Source organism: Natator depressus, chromosome 24 (assembly GCF_965152275.1).
Source record: "Natator depressus isolate rNatDep1 chromosome 24, rNatDep2.hap1, whole genome shotgun sequence".
Classification (NCBI taxonomy): Eukaryota; Metazoa; Chordata; order Testudines; family Cheloniidae; genus Natator; species Natator depressus.
The window spans coordinates 14,804,711-14,829,379 of record NC_134257.1 but is presented as its reverse complement, the minus strand read 5'-3'; the positions used below and the strand labels follow the sequence as shown (position 1 = coordinate 14,829,379).

Below are 24,669 nucleotides of genomic sequence, written 5' to 3'. Positions count from 1 at the left end.
CTGGTGGTTTCCAACAGGTTTTCATTGGCAGACCCCTAAAAATTTCAAATGGAGGTGGGGAGCCCTTTGGAAATCTTAGACATAGTCTGTGGCTTCCCAAGGGTCCATGGACCTCAGGTTGAAAACCACTGGGGTAGTCAATAGCTTGACCGCACTTTGGTTCGATATTTTGTTATGAAATATGCTCAAGAGACAAAATAACCAGTGTCAGTCAGGTTTATTAATATGCTACAGGGGAGAGGTTCCAAATGATGCCAGTCGCCGAAGAGCCGTCCTGTGCAATCTCGTTACAGTCGCCCGATGCAGAAGATTTGCTCCCCTGGTCTCGGTGATACGATTTTACAAGTTGTAAATTTCTTCCCACGTCACTGGAACCGACCCCTCGGTTTGTCCCAGTTCCCTAACCTGTTCTGTTCCTCCCTTATCTCCGGGTTGGGACCAGCCTTCCAGGGCCTGCGCCGTGACGCTCCTGCCCAGCCTGTACTACGGTGTGGAACAACGGTATCTTGCTTTTGACACGTTTCCTATTGGCTTCTGCCAAATCCCTATTTCAGTGAACGCAAGGAGTTCTGGGGTACTTGGCATAAGGGAACAGGGTTCTGGTCCAGGCCAGCTTAGCCTACAGCATGGTTACGGTATTTGGGCTTCATTCTAGTGGTGCTTAATGTTTACTAATGTACAGAAAGGGTGCAGCTAAGGCACGCTATTAACATGATACAGGCTGGCTAGCATATAAATATATATTCATCGACACTGACCCATCATGTATGTGTTCTGTAGCCCATTGTGGCACTGGCAAATGTCTTAACCTGCGCTCAGGATTACAGCATCCACCCCACTCCCAGGCCCTTTTCGTACAGCTGGAGCAGACTGTTGGTCCGGCGGGTCAAATATTTCTGCACGAGCTGTTTTATTGTGGGAGGAAATGGAGACAACTGGGGCTCATTAGAACAGCCGGCCATAAGCTACTCATAAACTCCGGGCGGTTTTCACAGCCCCAGAGAAGGTGAGAAATCAGTTGGGATTTCGACTGTTTGTTTTTTTTCCTGGGGGTTCCACTTCACTGTTTGTGTGTTGTGGGGGTGGTTGTTTTTTCCTGTATGGACCATGAGATTGTATCGCACTGTCCATCCCATGGGGAGTGGGGAGAGGCCGGAGGAAGTTGGGGTGTCAGGGGCAGGAGGGGGATGGGGGTGAGTCCAGGGCAGAGGGGATGGGACAGGAAAGTTCTTCCCGCTTGATCACTCTGGTGCCTAATGGCACCTCGGCCCGATCCAGGGCACCACAGCAGCCACTTCGGCCCTACTCTCTTCTGCGCCCCCATCAGCTGCGGAGGCGGTTGTGGAGCTGAGCCCCCTCTGTAGTACGGGGAATTCTGGGGTATTTTTATTCCACCCCCCAAACCCCTCCCTGCCGCCCTGCATCAGACGCATGGGCCCAGCCAGCCTGGTATCCTGGCACAGCTGCCCCAACCATGCTCTAGATCAGACCAGCGTGTTTCCGCTCTCAGAAATCTCCTTCCCAGGGTCATGTTGATAGAACAGAATCAAGTCGCCTCTTCGCTGAGCTAAATAGCTCAATCTCCTTAAGTTCCTGAATGACACATGTACGTGGATTTTAAGGCCAAAGATGGACAGATTTAACAATACAAATAATAAATAACAAACACTTTAACAATACAAATAAATAACAAATCACTTGAAACAGCAGCAGCTCTCATGGCATGTTATAAAGAATAGCAGTAGTGTTATCCCCATTTTATAGATGGGAAACTGAGGCACAGGCAGGGATGACTTGCTCGAGGTCACCCAGAAGCAAAAAAGACCAATGAGCCTGATTCAACCACGGAGACTCACGCACTCCAACAGATTCCAAAGCTGGCTACAGGCCAACAGTGCTGAGCGTTCGGGACAGTCACTGCGCCAGACACGAAGGACTCCCCAAAACAGTCCTGGTCCAGGACATGGGAACCCGGCCCAGGCTCTTCCTGGCTTGTGAGAGAGTCGTGAATCCCTGGTGCCGCTCCTGCTGAAACAGCCACAGAGAGAAGGGACCATCCCTTCCACCTCCCCACACAGGAGAGCACTACAGAAACCCACCCTGCAGCCCTAGGTTGTAGCCAACTGTTGCCCCGTTTCAGACCCATCGCTCCTGAGCTTTGCTCCAAAGCCACCCACAGGCTCATCTGACTCAAGCCAACGTGCGGGACTTGGCCCAAGCAGGATTCAGGCCAGGACATGGAGCTGAAATTGCTTCATGGCACCGATGGATGGCCCCCTCCTGGTGAGGAGAAGGAGCAGATATCCATCCCCACCCCCTGGCACTCTCTGCAGCATTTGACCCTGTCGAGTGTGGGACTCGGCTGAGAGAGGTGCCAGGAGCCCATGGTTGGACTCCTTCCTCAACGGCAGCGGGGCAAGTAGGGTGCTCCGGTCCGGTCTGCTGTGCCACTATGATATTTATAGCTGCAAAGACACAGGAGGAGCCCATCCCCAGCCCTTCCACTCAGCTGTGTCTCCTGAGTCCTCCGGCCTGGGATCTGGACAGCAGAAGTCTCTGGTGCAGCGGGAGAAGAGAGCCCCCTCTGCCCGCAGGTAACATGGGATGGATGTGGATCCTGGGGAAGGGACAGGGAGGGCGCCAGGGCCCCAGGCTGGGGGCGGGGCAGGGAGGAGTCACGTGTGGGGGGGGTCACGTGCGGAGGTCACGTGCCCCCGTCCCTTTGAGTCACTCCCACGAGTGCAGCGTACCGGCAAGAAATTATTTCGACTTGCACCGTTGCCCAACGGACATGCCCAGCGAGTAGCGATGGGGAACGGCTCCTCCGCCCCCGACCCCTGGCTAGAGCGGCTCCCCCAGGGTCAGTTTTCTCTCTGGCCCGTTCCGACACCATGCAGCTACTGGGGGAACTGGTCAGACACCACAGACTCAAGCGCCAGCAATCAGCGGGTGACCCCCCCAGCTTGACCTGTCCTTGCCCACAGACGCCCCACCCCCCCGCAATTGCCCCGCGACAGGCGAGATCAGCTCTGGGAAGGGAGCAGCTGGTTGGCGCTGAACCCCAAGCAAGGCAGGCAGAGGAGAGCACTCGGGGATGTTCGCAGCCCCGGAGCAGCTGCCTTTGATTGAAGTTCACGTCCCCCACCGGCCAGTCCGGCCCATAGTCCAGGAGTGCCCCGGGATTCCTCGCTGATGCTGGACTCTCACATCCCAAGGGCTGCACACGGCGCTTTCTGTCATCTCTGGCTGGCTAGGAGACTCCGTCCGTCCTGGCGGGGGATGACCTGTGCTTCGCGCCTTCGGCACCTCCCGGCTAGACGACAGCAATGCGATGGGGCCGGGCGGGAAGCCTCCAGCACGCAGGGACTCTGACAAGGGCCAAATGCTGCAGCACATCTCCTCAGCCGTGCAAGCCGTCGCGAGCACATCCCACCTCTGCTCCGCTCTCTATGCTGGCTTCCTGCCGGATAGTGACCGGTCGTTATCTTCACAGCGCTTCATGGCCTAGGCCCAGCCTATCCCATGGCCCATGTAAAGCTCGGGGGAACAGACTGTGGTCGACAGCTCTGGCCTGTGAAATTCTCAACCATAGGAGTAAAGCTGGTCTGTTCAGGAGCAAGAACCTTCTTCAAGCGTGGTCCGAGACTGCGGAACTACCTGCCACAGGAACCAAGGCTCATTAGAAACCTGACTGCTGACTGCTCCAAAGACTCTTGGGCCTGCCTTCTCCAACATAAACATACAGCAACAGGGTCTATTTCTAGTAACTGAAAAGGGAACCCTACCAAAACAAGAGCCTCCTGTGCACTGACTTCTCCATCCGGGGAGACGCTGAGAGAACAAACAGCATGTGGCGGATGCATAATCGCGGTGGGTGGTGCCCGACCTGGCAGGCACTCAGCTGTGCAGTGATGAGGGCGGTATAGGAACCTGTACACGATGCAAGACAAGAGGACAGCGGGCTGATCCGGTCCCAGGAGGAGAATGCAGCAGGGAATAGGACGGCTGATGAAGAAGGGGCGGTATGTGCGGGGGAGGGGGCTAAAGAGGGACAGCTAGAGAAGAGATTGCACCAGTGCCAGGCGGTGGTTAGTCTGGGCCATCTGATCTAGTGGTTAGAGCCAGGTCTAAGCCAGAGCCACAGGCCAAAGCTGCAACTAAGAATCCGCCAAGATTAAAAGCCAGAGCCAAGCCAATAACCAGAGCCAGGGGTCAGAAGCCGGGCTGGAGCAGGGCAGGACCAAGGCAGGCAGAGGAGTGATCACAGCTGCGGGCACAAGCGTTGGGCAGCCACGGACTGGCCAGTGGGCTGACATGCAGAACCCTGGCCCCAGTCTGCCACTCCGCAGGCCGGCTGGTCCAGTGGCTCTGCTGCAGCCCAGCTGGGCTCATTCACCCATCTCATGCCTGGGGCAGGGGCTGCAGCTGCCTCTCCATTCCCGGGGGGGTGGGGGTGTTGCCGGGGGCAGGGGAGGGCACGTCATGTTGGGGGCCCTGGATGGAAAACTGAGGCCGCGGATGGAGCCTGATTCTCAGTGTGGGGGGTGAAGGCCGGAGACCCCTCGGTGATGCTGCTAGAGGATGAGGCGGGTCTCCCAGCTCTTGGCCAAGGTCAAGGACACCAGGTGGAGGGGCATGGCCAGATGGTGGAGCCGGGGCAGCAGGGGTTGTCCTAGGTCCTCTGGGGCTTGGTTGCCGGGAGATGACAGAGCCCGGGTGGTGCTAGATCTTGCTCCTGGTGGCTCCGGCTCGGCCCCAGCCGATCCCTAGGGCTCGGCCCCAGCTGGCTGCTCATGGCCAGTGGGGCAGGCTTGTTCTGAGCTGGGGCTGGCTGAGATAGGACAAGAGATCTCTTTCTGCTCCTCCTCCTTCTCAGCCTTCCTCCAGGAGTGGGATCCAGCCGGGCCCTGGTGGAGATGGTAGAGAAATGCAATGGCCAGCAGGACGATGAAGAGGCAGGCGGCACAGATGACAGCCAGGCGGACCCCAAGGCAGGAGGCTGGGGGACCCAGTAGTCCTACAACAGAGAGAGGGGATGGGGCTGCAATGCAGTGCAGGGGCCCTGCCTGACAACAGCTGGGGCGAATGCTCAGAGAAAGGGGCGGGGGCCCAATCCCATTGGCTGGGCGGATTTACCATTGGGGGAAATAGCCGGGTGGGGGGGAATAGATGGGGGTCCCCCAACCCCATTTGGCTTCCTGCCCCCACTCTCTTTCAGGGTCCCCAGGGCTGAGCTGCCCCTGGGGGCTGAAATCCAGATCTCCCCTCCCTGACTCACCTGGGCTCAGCTGCAGGCTCAGTGGCCGGGTGATTGGTGCCCCCAGCACACGAGGGGTTAACACGAAGGTCAGCCTGGCGCTGTGGGTCACAGGTGGCACCGTGACCCAGCTGGTGATGTGGTAGAGCCCCTGTTCATCCACCTGCTGCTCCGTGGCGCCCTCTGCTGTGACGTCCCTGCCCGCCTCATCCAGCCACCGCACTGTGGCCGCGGGGTACCCGCCCCATGTGTGGACAGTCAATGTGACCCCAGCGCTGGAGAGGCTGAAGGTCAGCTGGGGCTCGTTGAACAGGGCTGGAGGGAAGAAACAAGGGGGGTGGATTTAGGGAGGGCGCTCAGAATTGGGCCCCATGGGCTGGGTCCTGCCCTGAGTTGTGAATCCAGTGTGAATCCGGATTGAATCTGCTCTGGAGCGGGGCTCACACTGGGGTCACTGAAGGCGCACTCAGCAATTAGCAGCTGGGACATACAGGGCAGCCTGAGCGCAGAGAGATTCAAGCCAGGCTCTGAGGGCTCCAGCTCCAGCACATGGGATTAACCTGATACCGTAGCGGTTCTCAAACTGTGGGTCAGGACCCCTGTTTTAATAGGGTTGCCGGGACTGACTTAGGCTTGCTGGGACCTGGGGCCAAAGCTGAAGCCCTGGGCGGCGGGGATCAGGTTACAGGCCCCTTGCCTGGGGCTGAAGCCCTTGGGCTTTGGTTCTGGCCACCACACGCAGGGTAGTGAGGCTCGAGCAGGCTTAGGATTCGGTCCCCCCTCCTGGGGTTGTTTAGCAATTTTTGTTGTCAGAAGGGGGTCGCGGTGCAATGAAGTTTGAGAACCCCTGCGATAGTCAGCTGCAGGAAATAACAAGTTAGCAACAAGCAGCAGGGAAGACAGCAGCCTACCTCATCAGCAGGGAAGACGTTTTAAAGACGGCAACGTCAGGTTGTCTCTGGGGCTTGAACCAATGAAGTGTGGGTCTAACCCCCTGAGCAGCAGCTGGCTGAGCTAAAGAACCAGCCGCAGTAACGCAACGATGGGAGTGTAGCTGAGACCTGGCCTGACATGAGGCCTCATTCCTTGGAAGAAAGGATTAGGGAGGCAAATGATTCATCAGGCTGGAAACATGACATTTGTGCTAAATAAGATAAGTCAAGTGGTCAGTAGGCTAAAAAGTCAGAACATCTGAGCCAGCTAAGATAAGAGGGAGAACACCCAGGGACCAATTTACTCTGAACGAGCTAACAAGGGACAGGATACATTAGGAATGGAGAGAGAGGTAAAGAGGAAGTTGAAACGTGGACAGGGCATGCAGCTCAGGGACTGGTTCCTGCTAAGTAACCAAGCCAATTGTAAAGTCGGACGCAGTATAGAGTCAATGTGATGCGATCTGTAAATGTGTATAATAAGAACAAGTTTCTTGGGGATTTGGGAGCCGAGACAAATCCCCTGCATTTGAAGCAGATCAGCTCAGTGTAGTGTTGCTGTGAGCCAGATAAAAATACCTGAGCAACAAAGTATGGCGTGGAACTGAGTTCTCGGGAAGCCAGGTGGAAAGAGGTCTTGGCGGGAATTCCGACAGCGAGGAGGCTAATAAAGTGCCATGTAGCCTGCAACCACTAAAGAGGGACACAGAACCATGCAGCCTGCGGCCACTAAATGGGAACACGGGGCCACACAGGCTCTAGCGACTGGGGAGGGGACACGGTGCCACACAGGCTGTCATAAATATAAAGGTAAACCCCTTTAAAATCCCTCCTGGCCAGAGGAAAAATCCTCTCACCTATAAAGGGTTAAGAAGCTAAAGGTAACCTCGCTGGCACCTAACCAAAATGACCAATGAGGAGACAAGATACTTTCAAAAGCTGGGAGGAGGGAGAAAAACAAAGGGTCTGTGTCTGTCTGTGTGATGCTTTGGCCGGGGACAGAACAGGAATGGAGTCTTAGAACTTAGTAAGTAATCTAGCTAGAGATGCGTTAGATTATGATTTCTTTAAATGGCTGAGAAAAGAACTGTGCTGAATAGAATGACTATTCCTGTCTGTGTGTCTTTTTTGTAACTTAAGGTTTTGCCTAGAGGGATTCTCTATGTTTTGAATCTAATTCCCCTGTAAGGTATCTACCATCCTGATTTTACAGAGGTGATTCTTTTTTACTTCTATTAAAAGTCTTCTTGTAAGGAAACTGAATGCTTTTTCATTGTTCTAAGATCCAAGGGTTTGGGTCTGTGGTCACCTATGCAAATTGGTGAGGATTTTTACCAAATCTTCCCCAGGAAGTGGGGTGCAAGGGTTGGGAGGATTTTGGGGGAAAAGACATTTCCAAACTACGTTTTTTCAGGAACCCAGATAAAGTTTGGTGGTGGCAGTGGAAATTCCAAGGGCAAAGGGTAAAATAGTTTGTACCTTGGGGAAGTTTTAACCTAAGCTGGTAAAAGTAAGCTTAGGAGGTTTTCATGCAGGTCCCCACATCTGTACCCTAGAGTTCAGAGTGGGGAAGGAACCTTGACACAAGCTGCAGCAACTGGGGCAGGGACACGGTGCCCCACAGGCTGCGGCCACTAGAGGGAGCCACGCAGGCTGCAGTCACTACCAGGTACATGGAACCACTCTGCATTAGCCAGACCCATCCCGGGATGCAGCACCCCCAGCACTCACCTCCCACTCTCAGCTCCCAGAGTTCAGACGTCATGCCCAGCTCCGTGGTGACGTGGCACTGATAGACACCCTCGTCCTGCATGTGGATGTCCCTCAGCATCAGGGACGCATTCCCCCGGGCCAGCTCCTCTGGTTCCAGCCGGGTCCGGTTCCTATAAGCCTTGTCCTGTTTCTCCAGCTGCTCCCTCCCGTAATAATAACTATGAACCACCAAGGCCTCTGCCCCCACCTGCTCCTTCTGCCAGGTGAGGGTCAGACGCTGGAGGTTCATGCCGGGCTGGGACAGGAAGAGGCATCTCAGGGTGACGTCCCCCCTGAAATGAGCTACCACGTCTGGTGCTGACTGCACTGCAGGGAGGAAAAAACACAGCGGTTAGTGAGATTTAGGGTGTGAAATCCTAGCCTCTCCCAGCAGGGCATGCTGTGGGCAGCCGGGTGGGACTGTCGGCCTCGTGGGAGCTCCTGGCTACTCTAGCCCCAGCCTGGCGCTGTGGGGGGCGCTGTGGGGAGGGGGGCAGGAATGCCGGCTGTGGGAGGAACTCACTCCAGCTGTGATGCACAAGGATTTGCCATTATCCCAGTACGGTGCCATGAGTGACATTCCCAGTTACCTTTTCCTATGAACAGAATGGGAAGGTGTAGCCAATGGATGAGGCAAGCCTTCAGGGCTGTTGCGGGCAGCAGGGAACGGTGCCTAGTGATTAATGGCTGGGACTCAGGAGTCCTGGGTTCGAATCCTTGTTCTGCCACGCACCCTCTGTGCACCTCAGATGCAGCATGTCCGCCTCTGTGCCTCAGTTTCCCCATCTGTAACAGGGGAACACCAAGGCATCCTGTGTCTCGATCACCACCAGATTCCTGCCGGCCCACCCAGTGCACAAGATTTCAATTCATCCCCCCAACAGGAACGTTCCCGGTGTTATTCCTGTCAGATTGTTTCACACCAGGGGCAAAATTTTGTAAAGGGCCTCGTTTGTAAAGTCATTTTAACTCAGAAAACTGATTAGGGAATTTACAGGGGTCGTGGAGTCAGGCCTGGGCCTTCAAACAGCCCCTTAACCTGTATCCCCATTACTGTGCCAGCTCCAGAGATTCCCCCTCTCATGTCCCCCCAGCCCCACTGACTCAGTGCCTCCAGGACTAGGTCTTCTGCCCCCACAGCCCCCCATTTCCTGCCGTGAGCTCCTCGAGCGAGACCACTTAGACTGGATGCCTGGAGAGCCATCAGGAAGCGGTGTGAATGGGGAGGTTCTGCTGGGAATCGGGGCAACCTCTTCAAACCACTGCAGCGATTATTACTCGGCTGGAATCCAGCATCTCCAGAGCTCAGCCCAGGGACACGGTGGCCCCAAGAGGCCATGCTCGGCTGAGACTCACCTCGGCTCCCGGTGGGGTTGGAAGGACTGACCCTGACCAGAACCCCAGGCTGGAGTGGGGCTGAGCTCCAGGGAGCTTTTCCCAGGCACCTGGGACCATGGGGTCTTTTATGCGTTGTCCGGTTACCTCCACACGGGGCTTGCTCAGAAGCAGCTGGCTGGGCACTTGGCGCTGTGGCAATTCCTCCGGCTGCAGCCTTCAGAGAAGAAGCAGAGCGCAGGCGCTGGGCCGGGGAGGCCGTCTGGGCGTAGCCCCAGTAGCCAGGGGACTGTGTAGCCGGGAGAGAGAGAAACATGGCTCATGGAGGGGGAAGGCAGGTGCAGTTACCTCGAACTGTGACGCTCCCTTCCCTTCCCGGCTGACATCCCCTTGGTTACCAGCTCTCGGCCACGCCTCAGTCCCCTCTTACACGCGATGATGCGGGAGCCACTCGAACACAGCGATAGCAACAGTGTAAGCCTGATGTTTCTCTGCGTAATTGTAGCCATGGTTACCTGGGTACCAGCTGGCTTCTTCCGGCAGAGAGGTAATGTCAATATTGGCCCATCTGTCGCTGCTCTTCAGACATCCAGGCTCCCCTGTGTGGCAAGGCAGCCCTGCTAGGAAAACTGAGGCAGGAGCCCCCCTTAAAGACAAAGAGATACGGTGACCCAGGGACAGCTCCCTACATCCACTCTACAGAGCTCTGCTCTGCAACACATAACCCTAAACCAGTGAGTCAATTGCACATTAAGGGCCAGACTCGGCAGCTGGAGACGCAAAGCAGCTATAAACCCAGCTGTATCTGGCTGGGGCTTTCTGCTGTGCTGGGGCACCGGGGAACAGCCCTTTAAATGTTTAATTTTAAAAAACAGTTTGAAGTTAATCCTGCCAATCTTCAAATCAGTCGTCATGTCGCCCGGGGACAACCTCAGGCTTGGTGGGATTTTTTAATAATGAAAAGAAAAAAAACCCTAGGAAATTCCCAGACAAAGAACTACATGAAGGTTGGGAGCACAGCTCAGTGCCTGAAGGGTTAAAACACCCAACTCTTCGGAGACCAGGGCACAGAGGGGCACACCTGGAGGATGGGCCCCGCGGTGATGAACCCCAGCTGGGGAGAGGATTATAATCCAAGGAAGGTGGGATGGCAAAGGGGCTCTGTGGTCGCAGGCCGGGATTAGAGCGCAGGGAAGGCATTGGCGCTGGATTTGAGTGTATACATGTTGACGGAGATTTACTGGGGGATTTCTGACCCCTAAAGGAGGGGGAGACTCGAGAGGTCGTGGGGAGAAGGGCTGAGGGCGGCTGGGTGGGAGGAAGTCCAGGGAAGTAGCAGCAAAAGGTCTGGTGGACCGAACTCTGGTGGCTGGCCTTAGGGTCCCCGGACTGGAACCCAGTGCAGCCAGTGGGTTCCTCTGCCAGCCACAGGGGAGGTGGTGCGAAACCGGAGAAAGGCCAGGACCATGGGACCTAGACTCAGGGCTGAAGATCTTTTCCTAAGGCCACAGCGACTGAAAGGGGTGGGACGAAATCGTGACCTGACTGGGGGCTGGGTCATAAAAAGAGGTGGACACGTGTGGACGCCGGGTGGGAACGGGCTGCTTTGCCACACCCAGGTGATCCACCCCACAGAGGAAGGGGGAAAAACCTTCCCAGTCCCGGCCAATCTACCCCCGGGGGTAATTCGTTCCAGACCCTGAATGCTAACAACGCGGCTGGGCAAGCCGCCCATCTGCAGAAATACACCGGAGGCTTCCTGCAGGGACTGGTCCAGGAGCTGCCGATTCTCCGGCATCGGGGCCTGGGTGGGAAGCAGAGTTGAGTGTGATACTTAGCGTTTCTCAAATGCAGCCACCAGGCCATTTCTTGCGGCCACAGCCTCCTGGGCTATGATGGGGGGAGGGCAAATTAGCTCTCCCTCCCCCTCCCTGTTGCTCCTGGATGCACCGCCGTGGTCACCAGCAGGGATTAGAGGCCCTGCCCCCTCTCTGGAGTCACCTGGGGCACAACACCACACAAGGAAGCAGCCAGCGAGTTCCCCACTTTCCCTAGGATGGTGGGGCTCAGGTTTTGGGCTTCAGCCCTGGGGTGGCGGCATGGCAGGCTCTGGATACGGGGCTTTGGGCTCCAGCCCCGGCCTCTGGCTGCGTGGCAGCAGGCCCCAGGCTCCGGCCACACGGCTTCAGGCTCCGTCCCTGGGCCCCGTCATCCAGCCGCGAGGCTTTGGACTCTGGCAGCAGGGCTTCAGGCTCCAGCCCCCGCTGCTTCTCCCAGTCCCCCACCCCTATCTCCCCCAGCCCCCCCTCCAGGGCTTAATGGGTCACACTTGTATGTTCGTTAATATCACTTTTCACAGCAGACTTACCAGCTAGCAATAAAATAGTTACATTGATTTGGATCGGCAGTGACTGGGGCCTGGCTTGCCCGGTATCCAGGCTGTGGGGTTTGCTAGACCAGATCAGACCCCAGGGCTCATCTGGTCCCTCCCCCATTCCCCCAGCTGCCCTGGATCAGACCCGGGGCCCATCCAGCCTGGGACCCGCTGCAATGGCACGAGGTCCGACTGACACCAGCTGGGGGCTGCCCAGCAGCACTGAGTCACTCGGGTGGGGCAGGGACAGGCGGGGGCGGGGGCGGTTCTAATTAGCCGACAGCTGATGAACGGCAGAGGGTAGCGGGCAGGGCTACGTTTTTACCCAGCTCTGGGCTGACTTTTCCAGATCCCCCCAGCCCTGGTATCCTCCCCCCTCCCTCGCCATCTCCCTGTCTCCTGCCTTCTCTCCCCCCATCCAGGAGGGGCCGGGCTGGGGGAGCGGAGGGGGAAGGGGTTAATTCCCCTACCCGCTCCTGGGGCGACTCCCTGTGCCAGAGACTCCCCGCAGACAGCTGGCCGTGATGCCTGGTCTGGGGGTGGGGCTGCTTTGTCCAAACCGAGATCTGCTAGGACCCAGCTCCCCCCTGCATTTCACCCCTGAATGTCTCTCTGCTCCGATGTTATTTTAATAGATTCCAAGGCCAGCAGGGACCACTGTGCTCCTCTGACCTCCTGCATCACACGGGCCAGACACCTGCCCTGAACTATTCCCCAGAGCGGATGGGTTAGAAAAACACCCAGTCTTGGTGTTTATGGTTTCAATTCAGAAAGGAAGGGCTCCACCTAAACTACATGTGAAAAAGAGGTTTCAGAGCAGTTTTAAGGTGCGCTGTTTAAGGTGCACAGTGTAGACATAGCCTCAGAGCTGGGGGCCACACAGTTTGGACAGAGACATCCCTGAAGGGAGGATCTATTCATGGGGATTCGCTGTATCCTAGTAAGGAGGAGAGGATGGAAGACGATAATGTACAGGTAAAAAGAAAAGGAGTACGTGTGGCATCTTCGAGACTAACCAATTTATTTGAGCATAAGCTTTCGTGAGCTACAACTCACTTCATCGGATGCATCCCGTACAGGTAGGATCTGATGAGAAACAGTCAAATGATAGAGTCCCATTCAATTACATCACGTAATGGCAGACAGCTAAAAAGGGACACATTTTATAAGTGCTTAAATACATATGCTAGACGTCTAAATTCTAAAATGGGTGAACCTGAGTGCCTGGTATTATTGACACAATAGGTATCACAGAAACTTGGTGGAATGATCATAATCAAAATGGTAATACCAGCGTACAAGATATTTAGGAATGACCAATTAGGTCATATTGGTGTGGGAGTGGCACTATACGTGAAAGAAAGCACAGAGACAAATATAGTAAAAATCTTAAATGAACCAAACTGAACCATAGAATCTCTATGGATAGTAATCCCATGCTTGAATAATAAGAATTAGGGCTGTCAATTAATCGCAGTTAACTCACGCCATTCACCCAAAAGAATTAATTGTGATTACAAAAATTAATTGCAATTAATCACACTTATAACAATAGAATACTAGTGGAAATTTATTAAATATTTTTGGATGTTTTTCTATATTCTCAATATTGATTTCAATTACAACACAGAATACAAAGTGCACAGGGCTCACTTTACATTATTATGTTTGATTACACTGCACTGTAAAAATGATAAATATCTGCACTGTAAAAATGATAAAAGAAATTATATTTTTCAATTCACCTCATACATCGTAGTGCGATCTCTTTCTCGTGAAAGTGTAACTTACAAATGCAGATTTTTTTTTTGGTTACATAACTGCGCTCAAAAGTAAAACAGTGTAAAACTTTAGAGCCTACAAGTCCACTCAGTTCTACTTCTTATTCTGCCAATCGCTAAGACAAACAAGTTTGTTTACATTGATGGGAGATACTGCTTCCTGCTTCTTATTTACAGTGTCACCTGAAAGTGAGAACAGGTGTTTGCATGGCACTTTTGTAGCTGTCGTTGCAAGATATGCCAGTTATGCTAAACATTTGTATGCCCCTTCATGCTTCGGCCACCATTGGGCACTGGACAATCGAGGTACTAAAGGAGCACTCAAGAAAGACAAAGCCATTGAGGAGAAACTAAATGAATTCTTTGCATCGGTCTTCACTGCAGAGGATGTGAGGGAGATTCCCTCACCTGAGCCATTCCATTTAAGTGTCAAACCTAAGGAAATGTCCCAGATTGAGGTGTCAGTAAAGGACGTGTTGGAACAAATTGATAAATTAAACAGTAATAAGTCACCAGGACCAGATGGGGAAGTATTCACCCAAGTTCTGAAGGAACTCAAATATGAACTTGCAGAACTACTAAGATTTGGTCTACACTGAGGGGGAGATCGATCTAAGTTACGCAACTTCAGCTACGTGAGTAACGTAGCTGAAGTCAATGTACTTAGACCTACTCACCACGGTGTCTTCACTGCCGTGAGTCGAATGCTGCTGCTCCCCCGTCGACTCTTCCTGCACCTCTCGTAGCGGTGGAGTACAGGAGTCGACGGGAGAGCTCTCGGGGGTCGATTTATCGCATCTAGACTAAACGCTGCCCACCGATCCGGCAGGTAGTATAGACATCCCTGAGTATGGTTTGTAACCTATCATTTAAATCAACTTCTGTACCAGATAATTGGAGGAGAACAAATGTTACGCTTATTTTTTAAAAAGGCTCCAGAGGCGATCCTGGCAATTACAGGCCAGTAAACCTAACTTCAGGTTGGGCAAATTGGTTGAAACTATAGTTAAGCCCCTTCGTTTTGAGTTTAAACGGATTTTTAAGGGAAAATTCCCGGGTTTTACAAAAAAGTATTATTCATTGTTTTCTGATTTTCACCCTACTTTTGTATCATTCAAATATAGAAAAAATAACTTGTTTTATTAGGAAAACACAATCCATTGCATGAGAGAGACGTATTACTATTATACATCAGTCTGTGTGTATATGCAAAGCTGTTGAATGAAGTATTAGTCTAGAACAGTGGTTCTCAGCCGGGCGGTCCAGCAACTCATCTAGATATTTGTCTAGTTTTACAACATTCTATATGAAAAGCACTAGCAAAGTCAGTACAAACTAAAATTTCATGCAGACAGTGACTTCTTTATAGATTGATAGATTCATAGATACTTAGGTCAGAAGGGACCATTATGATCATCTAGTCCGACCTCCTGCACAATGCAGGCCACAGAATTTCACCCACTCACTCCTGCGAAAAACCTCTCACCTATGTCTGAGCTATTGAAGTCCTCAACTCGTGGTTTAAAGACTTCAAGGAGCAGAGAATCCTCCAGCAAGTGACCCATGTCCCATGCTAGAGAGGAAGGCGAAAAACCTCCAGGGCCTCTTCCAATCTGCCCTGCAGGAAAATTCCTTCCCGACCCCAAATACGGCGATCAGCTAAACCCTGAGCATATGGGCAAGATTATTTATACCGCTCTTTGTGTTATATACTGAAATGTGAGTACAATATTTATATTCCAATAGATTTATTTTATAATTACATGGTAAAAATGAGAAAGTCAGCAACTTTTCAGTAATAATGTGCGGTGACACTTTTGTATTTTTATGTGTGAGTTTGCAAGCAAGTAGTTCTTAAGTGAGGTGAAACTTGGGGTAGGCAAGACAAATCAGACTCCTGAAAAGGGTGCAGTAGTCTGGAAAGGTTGAGAGCTACTGGTCTAGAAGATACACACAATAAAAAAACAGTCACGCACACAAGCTGTGAAGTGCATGAGCATCTGAAGTTACTGATGGATCTCACCTCCTGAGGTCTCTTCCAACCCTAATATTCTATGATTCTCATGCCCACCCTGTAATGTACACATTTCAAGCTGTTAGCGGATAACGGTTTAAAGATCTGACACATTAAAATGGGAAGAAAACGAAACTCTGTCTCAGAGTACGGTTTAGAACACAAGAAAATATTCAAACGTTTAAAAAAAAACAAAAACAGGAGAAAAGGATGAAGTTAGGCATATGCACTGCTAATGGTGGGGCCCACTTATTAAATGTAAATATTTATAGGCTAATAGTTCTAAGTCTACAACAGTCAACTGCTTATTCAAATGAAAAGTTTTATTGGGGATTAGAGATACATTGTTCTCTTAAACTCAGAGGTGGCCTTGTGTTTGGAGTTCTGTGTTAGTTCTCAGAGTAGCAGCCGTGTTAGTCTGTATCCGCAAAAAGAACAGGAGGACTTGTGGCACCTTAGAGACGAACAAATTTATTTGAGCATACGCTTTTGTGCGCTGCAGCTCACTTCATTAGTTCTGCAGCCAACCACAGCAATGAACAGAATTCAAAGCATTAATCTACCGAATACTTTTTCCCCTTGTCTTTCCATCCACCAAAATAAATCCCGATATTTACCGAGAAAAATCACAGAATCATAGAATCATAGGACTGGAAGGACCTCGAGAAATCATCTAGTCCAGTCCCCTGCACTCATGGCAGGACTAAGTATTATCTAGACCTTCCCTGACAGGTGTTTCCCTACTCTTAAAAATCTCCAATGATGGAGATTCCACAACCTCTCTGATTACCCGTTGTGTTCATTCCCTCTGGGGTGCCTGGCATTGGCCACTGTGGTGTGGAAACAAGGGTTAAAGGATTTGACTATAGGCTCCTCAGTTATGTCAAGCCAGAGTACAGTCAAGCTAACTCTGAAGTCTCATAATGCGAGACTTGGGAAAGCAGACTCTGTGTCTGAAGCGGGTGGGAAACAAGGCAGAGTCAGTGTGACCTAACCTTGAAGATAATGATGTGGTGAGACAGAAGTGAGAAAATAATGGAATGGGCAGGACATAACATAAATAAATTGCAGATGTTTTTAATTAATGCATTCCATGAAAGAGTGTAAATGTTGGTGGCTTATTGTTTGTACTTTGGAGAAACTGAGGCAGAGATGCTCTCTGTCCGCTGTATTTCTTCCCTGGCAATTGCCTGAAATAAAGCTGTCTCTGATTTTGAGGATGTATTTTCTTCCACCGTGGGAAGAGGGGATACTGGACTAGATGGAGCATTGGGCTGACCCCGTATGGCCGTTCTCATGTTCTAAGGTTCTGTTCAAATCAAGTTGTATAACATTGCAAACTTTCCAGCTGCATATTTAAAATTTGATCTAACTTCTCCGTGTGTGCGTGCGCGTGTGCCCGGAAGAGAGCAGGCTCAACGGGAGTTGGAACATAGGCGTACCCCGCCCTCCTCTCAGAGGGGAGTTCACCCTCCTTGCAGACCGGATCGCCAGGTCACAGCACCCCTCCCTTCCCTACCAGATTGACCTCCAGCAAGTCTAGCTGGATTCGGCGCCTGCTCTGAGGTCCTCTCCTGAAGCGGGGAGCCAGCTGCTGAAAACAGACAGAGACACATGTTCTAGGCAAAGTGGGATTCATTTAACCAGGGGCCGCACTGCAAGCAGATAGGGAGGGGATAAAGAGAACAAAACCAACTTTTCCTTGGCCTCCTGTGCCAGTTTCAATTAGAGTTGACAATTTGGTAATTGCTGATGATGGGAATCCCAAGGCCCCGCCCCCTGCTCCACCTCTTCCCCCAAGGCCCCGCCCCCTGCTCCACCTCTTCCCGCAAGACGCTGCCCCCACTTGCTTCTCTACCTCCTACCCACATCACTTTCTGCTCTTTCCCCCGCCCCCCCCCAGGCTCCCTCTACTCTGGGGCTGGGACGGGAGCTGCTGTAGCCTGGCAAGGAGCCTGCCTGCAGGGGGGAGGCAGCTGGGGTGACCAGATGTCCCCATTTTATAGGGACAGTCCTGCTATTCTGGGATTTGTTTTATACGGGCACCTATTCCTCCCCACCCCATCCCAATTTTTCACACTTGCTGTCCGGTCACCCTCGAGGCAGCCCTGGCTGAACAAGGGCTGGCTCAGGTTACTGACCAGGCGCCTCCCCGTGCCCCGTGATAACCGGACGTTTGGTGTCCAGTCAGTGTATCTGACCGGACATGGCCAGGTCCCCTTTTCTAACGGACTTTCTGTCGAAAACTGGGCACCTGGCAACCCTAGTTTGGATAGGTAAAGCGGCCTGCTCCCCACAGCCTTCTACCCCTCAGTCCGGTTCCCCCATCCAGTGTCGTCCCGTTCTCTGAGACCCCACTTTCCAACTGCTCCCAAGGCCCTTGTTTGAAAGCCCCCGGGGTCCCCAGCTGGGGACCTTCCTTCCCCACCCGCAGCGAGCCCCCAGACACCATCCAAAGGAATTAACGCCCCCTTGTGCGAGTGCCGGCATCTGAACCCTGCGTATGGCCCTGTGTATGGCTCTGGCAGCCGAATTTAGCTCAGGCTGACTGAACTCCTTCCTTAGAATTGGTCTTGTCTAGCCCCTAAGGGCTCCAGCCACAGACCAGGCCCCGTGGTGCTGGACACTGGACAGACACCACAAAAGGACGGCTGCCCTTTAGCCAGCCATGCAATCACATACAATTAACCCAGCCGGCCCCATGTCCAGCATGCAGTGCTACAGTCTGAATGCACCAGACAAAGAATTATTATCCCCCCCCCCAACAGGTGGGGAAACTGAGGCACACAGCATGCTGGATCTCCCAGAGTTTAGCTCCCATGTAGGCAAGTGGCCAGATTTCCCCAGGCATCCTGCGCCCAAGCACTGCTGAAAACCTGGCCCCGAATGCCACTGCGAGAGCCCTGTTTAATCGCCAAATCCCCGACAAAAGAAACCCGCAGGTCAGTGCGAGGGTGTGGGCAGCAGGGGGAGAATGTCGCCCTGCCAGCCAGGATGCTTTGCAAACAGGGGAGAAAAGCAACGTCTGGAATTAAATGTTTTATGGGTCGTTATTGACGCGGGTCTGAAACCTGTCATCAAAGGCAACAGCTTCCCCTCATTTCCCAAGGGACTGTAGGCTAGGCCCAGCTATAGTCAGACCCTGATCTGTACCTGCTGCATCTCCATTCCAGGTCGTTCTCTTCCTCACTGCCTGCTCTCTCACACTGCATAACTCTGCACCTGGACCTGCCTGGCTGGTGAACTCTCCTGGGATCCCCTGACCAGCTGTGCCCCCCACCTCACTCCCCTGTTTAAAGGCTGGCACCCCCCTTCCCAACATCTGTTTGTGACTTCAGCTCAGGGCTAGTCCACCATCGCATAGCCCAGGCCAGAGACCCTCCCTGAGGGATCCCTGCCTGTAGCCCAGATCTGGGGGTTGAGCTAGAGCACCCTTAATACTGTCCTTTTGTGTACGTCCTTAACTCCACCCCTCTTGTGTGTGTTATTAACCCTGTCCCTTGTGTGAGTACCCTTAACTCCTCCCCTTTGTGTGTGGGCCCTTAACTTTGCCCCCTTCATAGAGTTTATGGCTTCAGGGGAATATTAGATTATCTAATCTGATCTCCTGTAGATCACAGGCTGACATAGTTCAGCGCTGCCAACCCAGCTCAGAAATCATGAGATTGGCTTAAGAATCATGAGATTTTTTTTTAAACTTTACTTTCTGGTTTTGGAGCCGTCAGGCTCACACTCAGGGCTCGGACTCTGGCTTTTCCCTGTAACACGGGGCTAGAAACATTTTTTGTTACAAAAGGGGAATGGAATAGTTCAGGCAGCCATTTCCCGGCCCTGCATGAGCCGTTCATCAACCTTTGGCCACAGGACATCCAGAGCCGCATCAGTGTCTCCATGCCCAGCAAAAACGCTCGGGTGCCCTAATTCTCATTGGCAGCTGGCATGGTGTGGGCGGGAGTCCCCATCCAGGCTGATAAAATCCTGAACAAACCTTATGGAAGTGAGAGAGGCTTTGCTGCATTGAGCTCTGCCTCAGGGAATTGCTTCGGGGTCCGTTGTGTTAAAAATGGCAATTGTGCAGGGTTGTGGGAGCCGTGTATGCACCTTCTCCAGCGGAGCGGAGGCCCAATGTCCCTCCTGTGGTATCCGCCCTTCGAAGCCAGCCCTGGGGCAGAGATGCCAGTGCTGGGACCAACTGGGTTCTCCAGGGACCAAGACAAAGAAATGACTTTTGGCTAAAAGCCCTGGGTTTAGTCTGGCTCGGGGCCTCCTGCTGATCCAGCAAACAGCCAGGGCCACTGCCCCATGGAGGGCCCCACGCCCTGGGGAGGGGGAAGGACGGGGCCCGCAAAGGTCCCATCAGGCTGGGGCTGGTTCTGAGCTGCAGCTGGGATGAACCCCAAAGCAGCCCCTCGGGGGGCTTTTACCTGAAGAATCCTGCAGGTGTCAGGGGGCTGCTGGCCCCGCACTGACCCTTGGGGCGGGGAGTTGGTTGGCCCTCTCCCAGCACCAAAAGAAAGGGACCCGTTCTTTTGAGAAATCAGGACCCTAAGACTGAGAGTCCCCAGGGCCAGTGGGGAGAGGCCAATGCGCCAGGTCAGCCTGGGAGCCTGAGGTGCCTGGCGAGAGGGGCTGAGCTCAGGAGGGCAGCAGCCGGAGGGGCAGAGGATCAGCCCAAGGCGCCAGGCTGGAGACAGAGCAGCAGCAGTGCGGAGGCAGCCTGGAGCTGGGGCTGGGGCTGTCCGGAGTCGGGTGCAGTGAAGCAGCTGGGGAGGGCAAAGGGGACCCTGGGCAGTAGACCCAGCCCAGGGAGACACCCCCAGCCAAGAGACCCTGCAGGACGACTGGCAGGGGGATCGTAACCCCGATGGGGGGGGGGCCGACACTGGGAAGAAGGGTCCTGCCACCCAGAGCCTGAGGGCGTGTGGCCACCGCCAGAGCAAGTGTCCGACCCACGGCATCAGCACAGCCAGGGCCTGGGCAGGGGCCTGGCACATGTGAGGAACAGGCTGAACTGCCCTGACATCCCAGAGACGCTGGCTGTGACGTCCCCGTGCCACAGAGCGGGGCGACGGGTTTTCCTTTCACCTTTCCCATTTTTTCCTTAATTTTTTAACTGGTTGCTGTTTAATAAATTTTATTTGCTTTGAACTGTATGAACTGATCAGTGGGTCAGGGAACCGTCCAGTGCGGAGAGAGCACCCCAGAGTGGGGACACCCTAGGCCCTGTCCCATGTGACCACGACAAGGTGGTGGGTCGATCCCCCCAGGAATCCTGGGCCCAGCCCTGTCGGGGTTATGAGGACTCTGCCACACAGGGGAGTGGAAGGGGAGTCCCAAGGTCAGGCAGGCCTCTGGGGAAAGGGAAAGGGAGAGGGAGCCAAGCCCTCTGGGGTAGTGTATAAGCCAGGAAAGTGCCCCACAATTGAGGGACCATTCCCCCGCTTACACAGGCTTGCATAGGATAGGCTGGGGAGCGGCTTAAAACTAGATTTAAAAGATTCCCTCTGTCCTCAGCCTCCGAAGGGAGAGAGACGCAGGTCTCCACGGAGAAAGGCAGGAGCTGGTAACCGAGTCGGGCGGGGTGAGGAGGGACCTGCTGGACCAGTGAGGGGAGATACAGGGGCAGTTGCCCTGAACCGTGACAATCAAGCATCACCCAGCAGGCCCAGCTGCGAAACGGGCAGGTGGAATCCCTGATCCTATGGTCGGTGTCTCAGAGACTCAGCGGCTCCACCCTACATAACCCCGTGTCTGTGAGACAGACACACACCCAGTGCTCTCTGGTCAGACCTGCTCTGTGTGTAGTGACCATGCTGACCTCTGCTGGCTGCTCCTCAGACACTATAAGTGGCCCACTACTAGTACCAGCTGAGGGAGTTCCCTGTCGGCTCCCGTGGTCGAGTCCTGCGCATATGAAGCTGAAGGACACGGTACTAGTGTTGGATCATATTAAAGAAGTTCTGTATTAAAATCACAAATGAGTTTGATTCCCCATAGTTTAAATTCCAGGGTATTACTAATTAAGAGGTCTCTTGGGTTTTGGTACTGTTTCTCTCCCTCTATGTGTGAAACTTGCAAGCTGCTAATTGTGTTAGTACATTCTAAGACAGAGTCTGTTCTCAAAGCAATTCACAGAGACTCAAAGCAATACTCTAACAACAGAAACAGCACCCAGAGACTCCCCGCCCTTTTGTTGTATTAACAATTGTGATTAAAATAGAGATAGAGGATGTATGTGGACAGATGCTTGGTGTGGATAACAACTGAATGATCAGGGAGGTGCCAGCCTAAGAATCCAGTGTCCATCGGCTGAAGAAGGCGTCAAGTGGAAATAACCAGAGGACCCCCGGAGGGCAGACTGGAATCCACCCAACAGCCTCAAGAATGGGAGAACCAAAGAACAAGATAACTTCTTGGAGCCGTCAGGAATGTGCTATCTGCTGATTGATTCAGCAACAGCATGATGAAGCAATTCCCATAGACTGGCATAGGAAGAAATTCCTATAAAAATAGACTCTTAAAAAGTGAGAACTTTGGGGTCTGATTCTGCAAACCAACTTCCAGGAGCATCAGATGAGCATCTGACAAGGCCCTGCTCCCTCCTCATGTCCAGGCCACCTGGCCAGTGGCTTGGCATGAGCAACTCTAAGGCTGGTAACTATGATGACAACCTTGCAGAACCTCTGTGTGTGTGTGTGTGTGTGTGTGTGAATAAATATGAGATTGAATGGAATGTTATAGCTATAACTAACTGCTTACTATGATAACAACCTTACAGAACCTGTGTGTGTGTGTGTGTGTGTGTGTTTGTATGAATGAATGAGTGAATAAAGATGAGATTGAATGGAATGTTACAGCTGTAACTAACTGCTTACTATGATTCTTTCTGTATTCACAATAAATGTGGTATTTTGCCTTTTTCCCTTTAATAAGATCCTGCTGGTTTTTAATTTATTGGTACAACATTTTGGTGGAGAATTGCGAAAGGGGGAATATTGGTAAAAAACCTCAGTTATTGTAAATATTGGTGTGCACACCGCCAGCTCTAGTGAGCTAGGCATTTCTATTAGGTTAACCGGACCGGCTGGCCTCCGAGAAGGTAGCAGGGAGAAATAGGTTAACCAGACCGGCTGGCCTCCGGGAAGGTAGCAGGGGACCTGCTGGCCTCCGGGAAGGTAGCAGGGGAAAAACGCATAGATTAAGCTATGATTTCAGAATCTAGGCTGTGTCACTTGCTAAGTAATACCAGCAGTGACAAAGAGATTGAAATATCCATGTTAAGATGTTTAAAAGAAAACAGGGTAAGCCAGTACCAGAGGGAGGAATGGAGTCAGAAGGAACTCCAACCTCACCTTTTGTTAAAGAAATTACACCTTTTAAACAAAACCTTCAAAAATTTGGGCACAGTCCTTGGACTAAACAAGCCCTAGCTGATCTCTGCACTATTTCGGACCTAGAGGATAGATTGGCTCAGTATATCCTCATATACAAACCTTCTAGTGCTGCCAAAAGAGATGCAGCAGCAATTTGGTTGTTGTGGGAGGCATGTAAGGATTCTTCCCTCCGCTTGTCTTCATGTAAAGAGGAAAAGGCACAAACGGAAAAGGGAGCAGACAATTGGAAGGTGCTGGCTACAAATACCCAAAGCCAGCTGAAAATAGTGAAAGAGGCACTCCAGGAATACAAAAAGAGTGAAAAAGTTAACTCTGCAGAGGCTGGAGGGAGGCAGGTAAAGGGGGAGAAGGTCCTATGTATGGCACCCCCAGGCATAATTACAAAGAGAAAGAGTAAAAAAAAAAAAGTTAACTCTGCAGAGGCTGGAGGGAATTAAGCAGCTAAACTTTGTGAAAATGTTAAAAAGGAAAAAAAAAGTGTTAGAGAAAGAGCATTCTTGGTTTCTTTGCAGCCATTCTGAGGGAAAAATGGGCCCTTTTCCAAAGGAATGTCTGTAAATTAGCCAGGCAAAAGAAACTGATTAAATTCATTTGACTGGACAATTTAGTCAAATTTGCTAAAAGAACATAAGGGGGTTCTATTGGAACTTAACTGCCTCAAATGTATAAAGGGAATGTAAGATGTAAAAAAACAGAGCAACGTGGAAGGGATGTTAAAGAAAAGAAAATGTGTATGTATCTATCTGTGTGTGTGTAAATATGTAAAGTTCTAAGGACCAGTTGGTTTTGTTTTTGTTTTAAATAATGCCACTAAAAATCCATTTGACTCTTTAATTCAAAGTTGCAAAACTGACAGACCTTTTTGCTAGACACAGGTAATTAGTGCTGTTTGGCTTTGGGATTTGGCATTCAACCCTTAAAAGGTAACTCAATGCTTTACAAAATTTAAAATGTTTTTAAGTTGTGGCTGCAGCTGGGCAGTCAAAATCAGGAGAATATAAAAAAAAAATTTCTCGATTCTTTTTGTTTGTTTGTTTGTTTTTGTAACAAAATAACAGATGAGAGTTGTAGAAAAAAAAATTAAAAAAACAGTGCCTCTCTGAAGCAACAGCAGGGGTGAGGTGCACAAAACAAAAAGAAGCAATGTTAGAAACACTGAGTCTTAAAATGGCTCTGAGTAATCAGACTGTCACTTTGATAAAGGTACATGAAAACTCTGTAAGCAAAAAAAAAGAAATAGTTACACCTTATGTAAAAATTGATATGGATAATGTTATAGAAGTTAAACTATGGAAGGAATGTGCATTTGCCCCAGAACATGCGCAGGGTATATTGTAGAAGGGGCAAAAGAAATGCAAACGTACCATGCTACTTAATTAAAATGCTATTAGGGCTCCAAAGGGAGCCACAATAGGTTGGGTTTTCTTTTTCAGATTGCTGTGTGTTTTGGAAGCAGAAGTTAAAAGTAATCAAAACTCTGGTGAAAGTTGATGGTGTCCCTTTTAGTGAGCTGCTGATGGCTTTAAATCCAAAAGCAGGAAGCTTCTGTGAAAATGCAAATTACCTAAATGATAAAGGAAGGAAAGAATTAGCAGCACAAAGGAGCTGCAGATAAAGGACATACCTGGTCAGCAAACAAATTGTCTAAATAAAAGGCATGGGATAACAAGATAATTTTAATAAATTTAATGATAATGAGTATCCCTGTAACAATGTATAGTGTGTATGATTTTTGGAAAAACCCTTTAAGGTCGTATGGTAATGATGCTTCTCAGTTATTACCTGTAAATAAAACTTAAAGCTTAACACAGCAGGAAAAACATTATAAAC

General features: G+C 51.6%; 1 protein-coding gene across 5 annotated transcripts; it reads right to left on the bottom strand.

The window, feature by feature from the left end:
• Positions 1-208: 208 nt before the first annotated feature.
• LOC141977197 (CD276 antigen-like) lies at positions 209-9,756 on the bottom strand. Of its 5 annotated transcripts, none has more exons than XM_074938563.1 (5): positions 9,424-9,562; positions 8,532-8,727; positions 7,921-8,268; positions 5,279-5,572; positions 209-3,657 (listed from the first exon to the last, which is right to left on the bottom strand). In XM_074938563.1, exons 2-5 carry the CDS (start codon positions 8,725-8,727, stop codon positions 3,629-3,631), a joined length of 867 nt encoding a protein of 288 aa, XP_074794664.1. In that variant the 5' UTR covers positions 9,424-9,562; the 3' UTR covers positions 209-3,628. The 5 variants fall into 5 exon arrangements, with proteins under 5 accessions (XP_074794664.1, XP_074794661.1, XP_074794660.1 ...); XM_074938560.1 differs by lacking the exons at positions 209-3,657; positions 9,424-9,562 and adding exons at positions 4,456-5,017; positions 9,625-9,749; XM_074938559.1 differs by lacking the exon at positions 209-3,657 and adding an exon at positions 4,456-5,017.
• Positions 9,757-24,669: the final 14,913 nt, after the last annotated feature.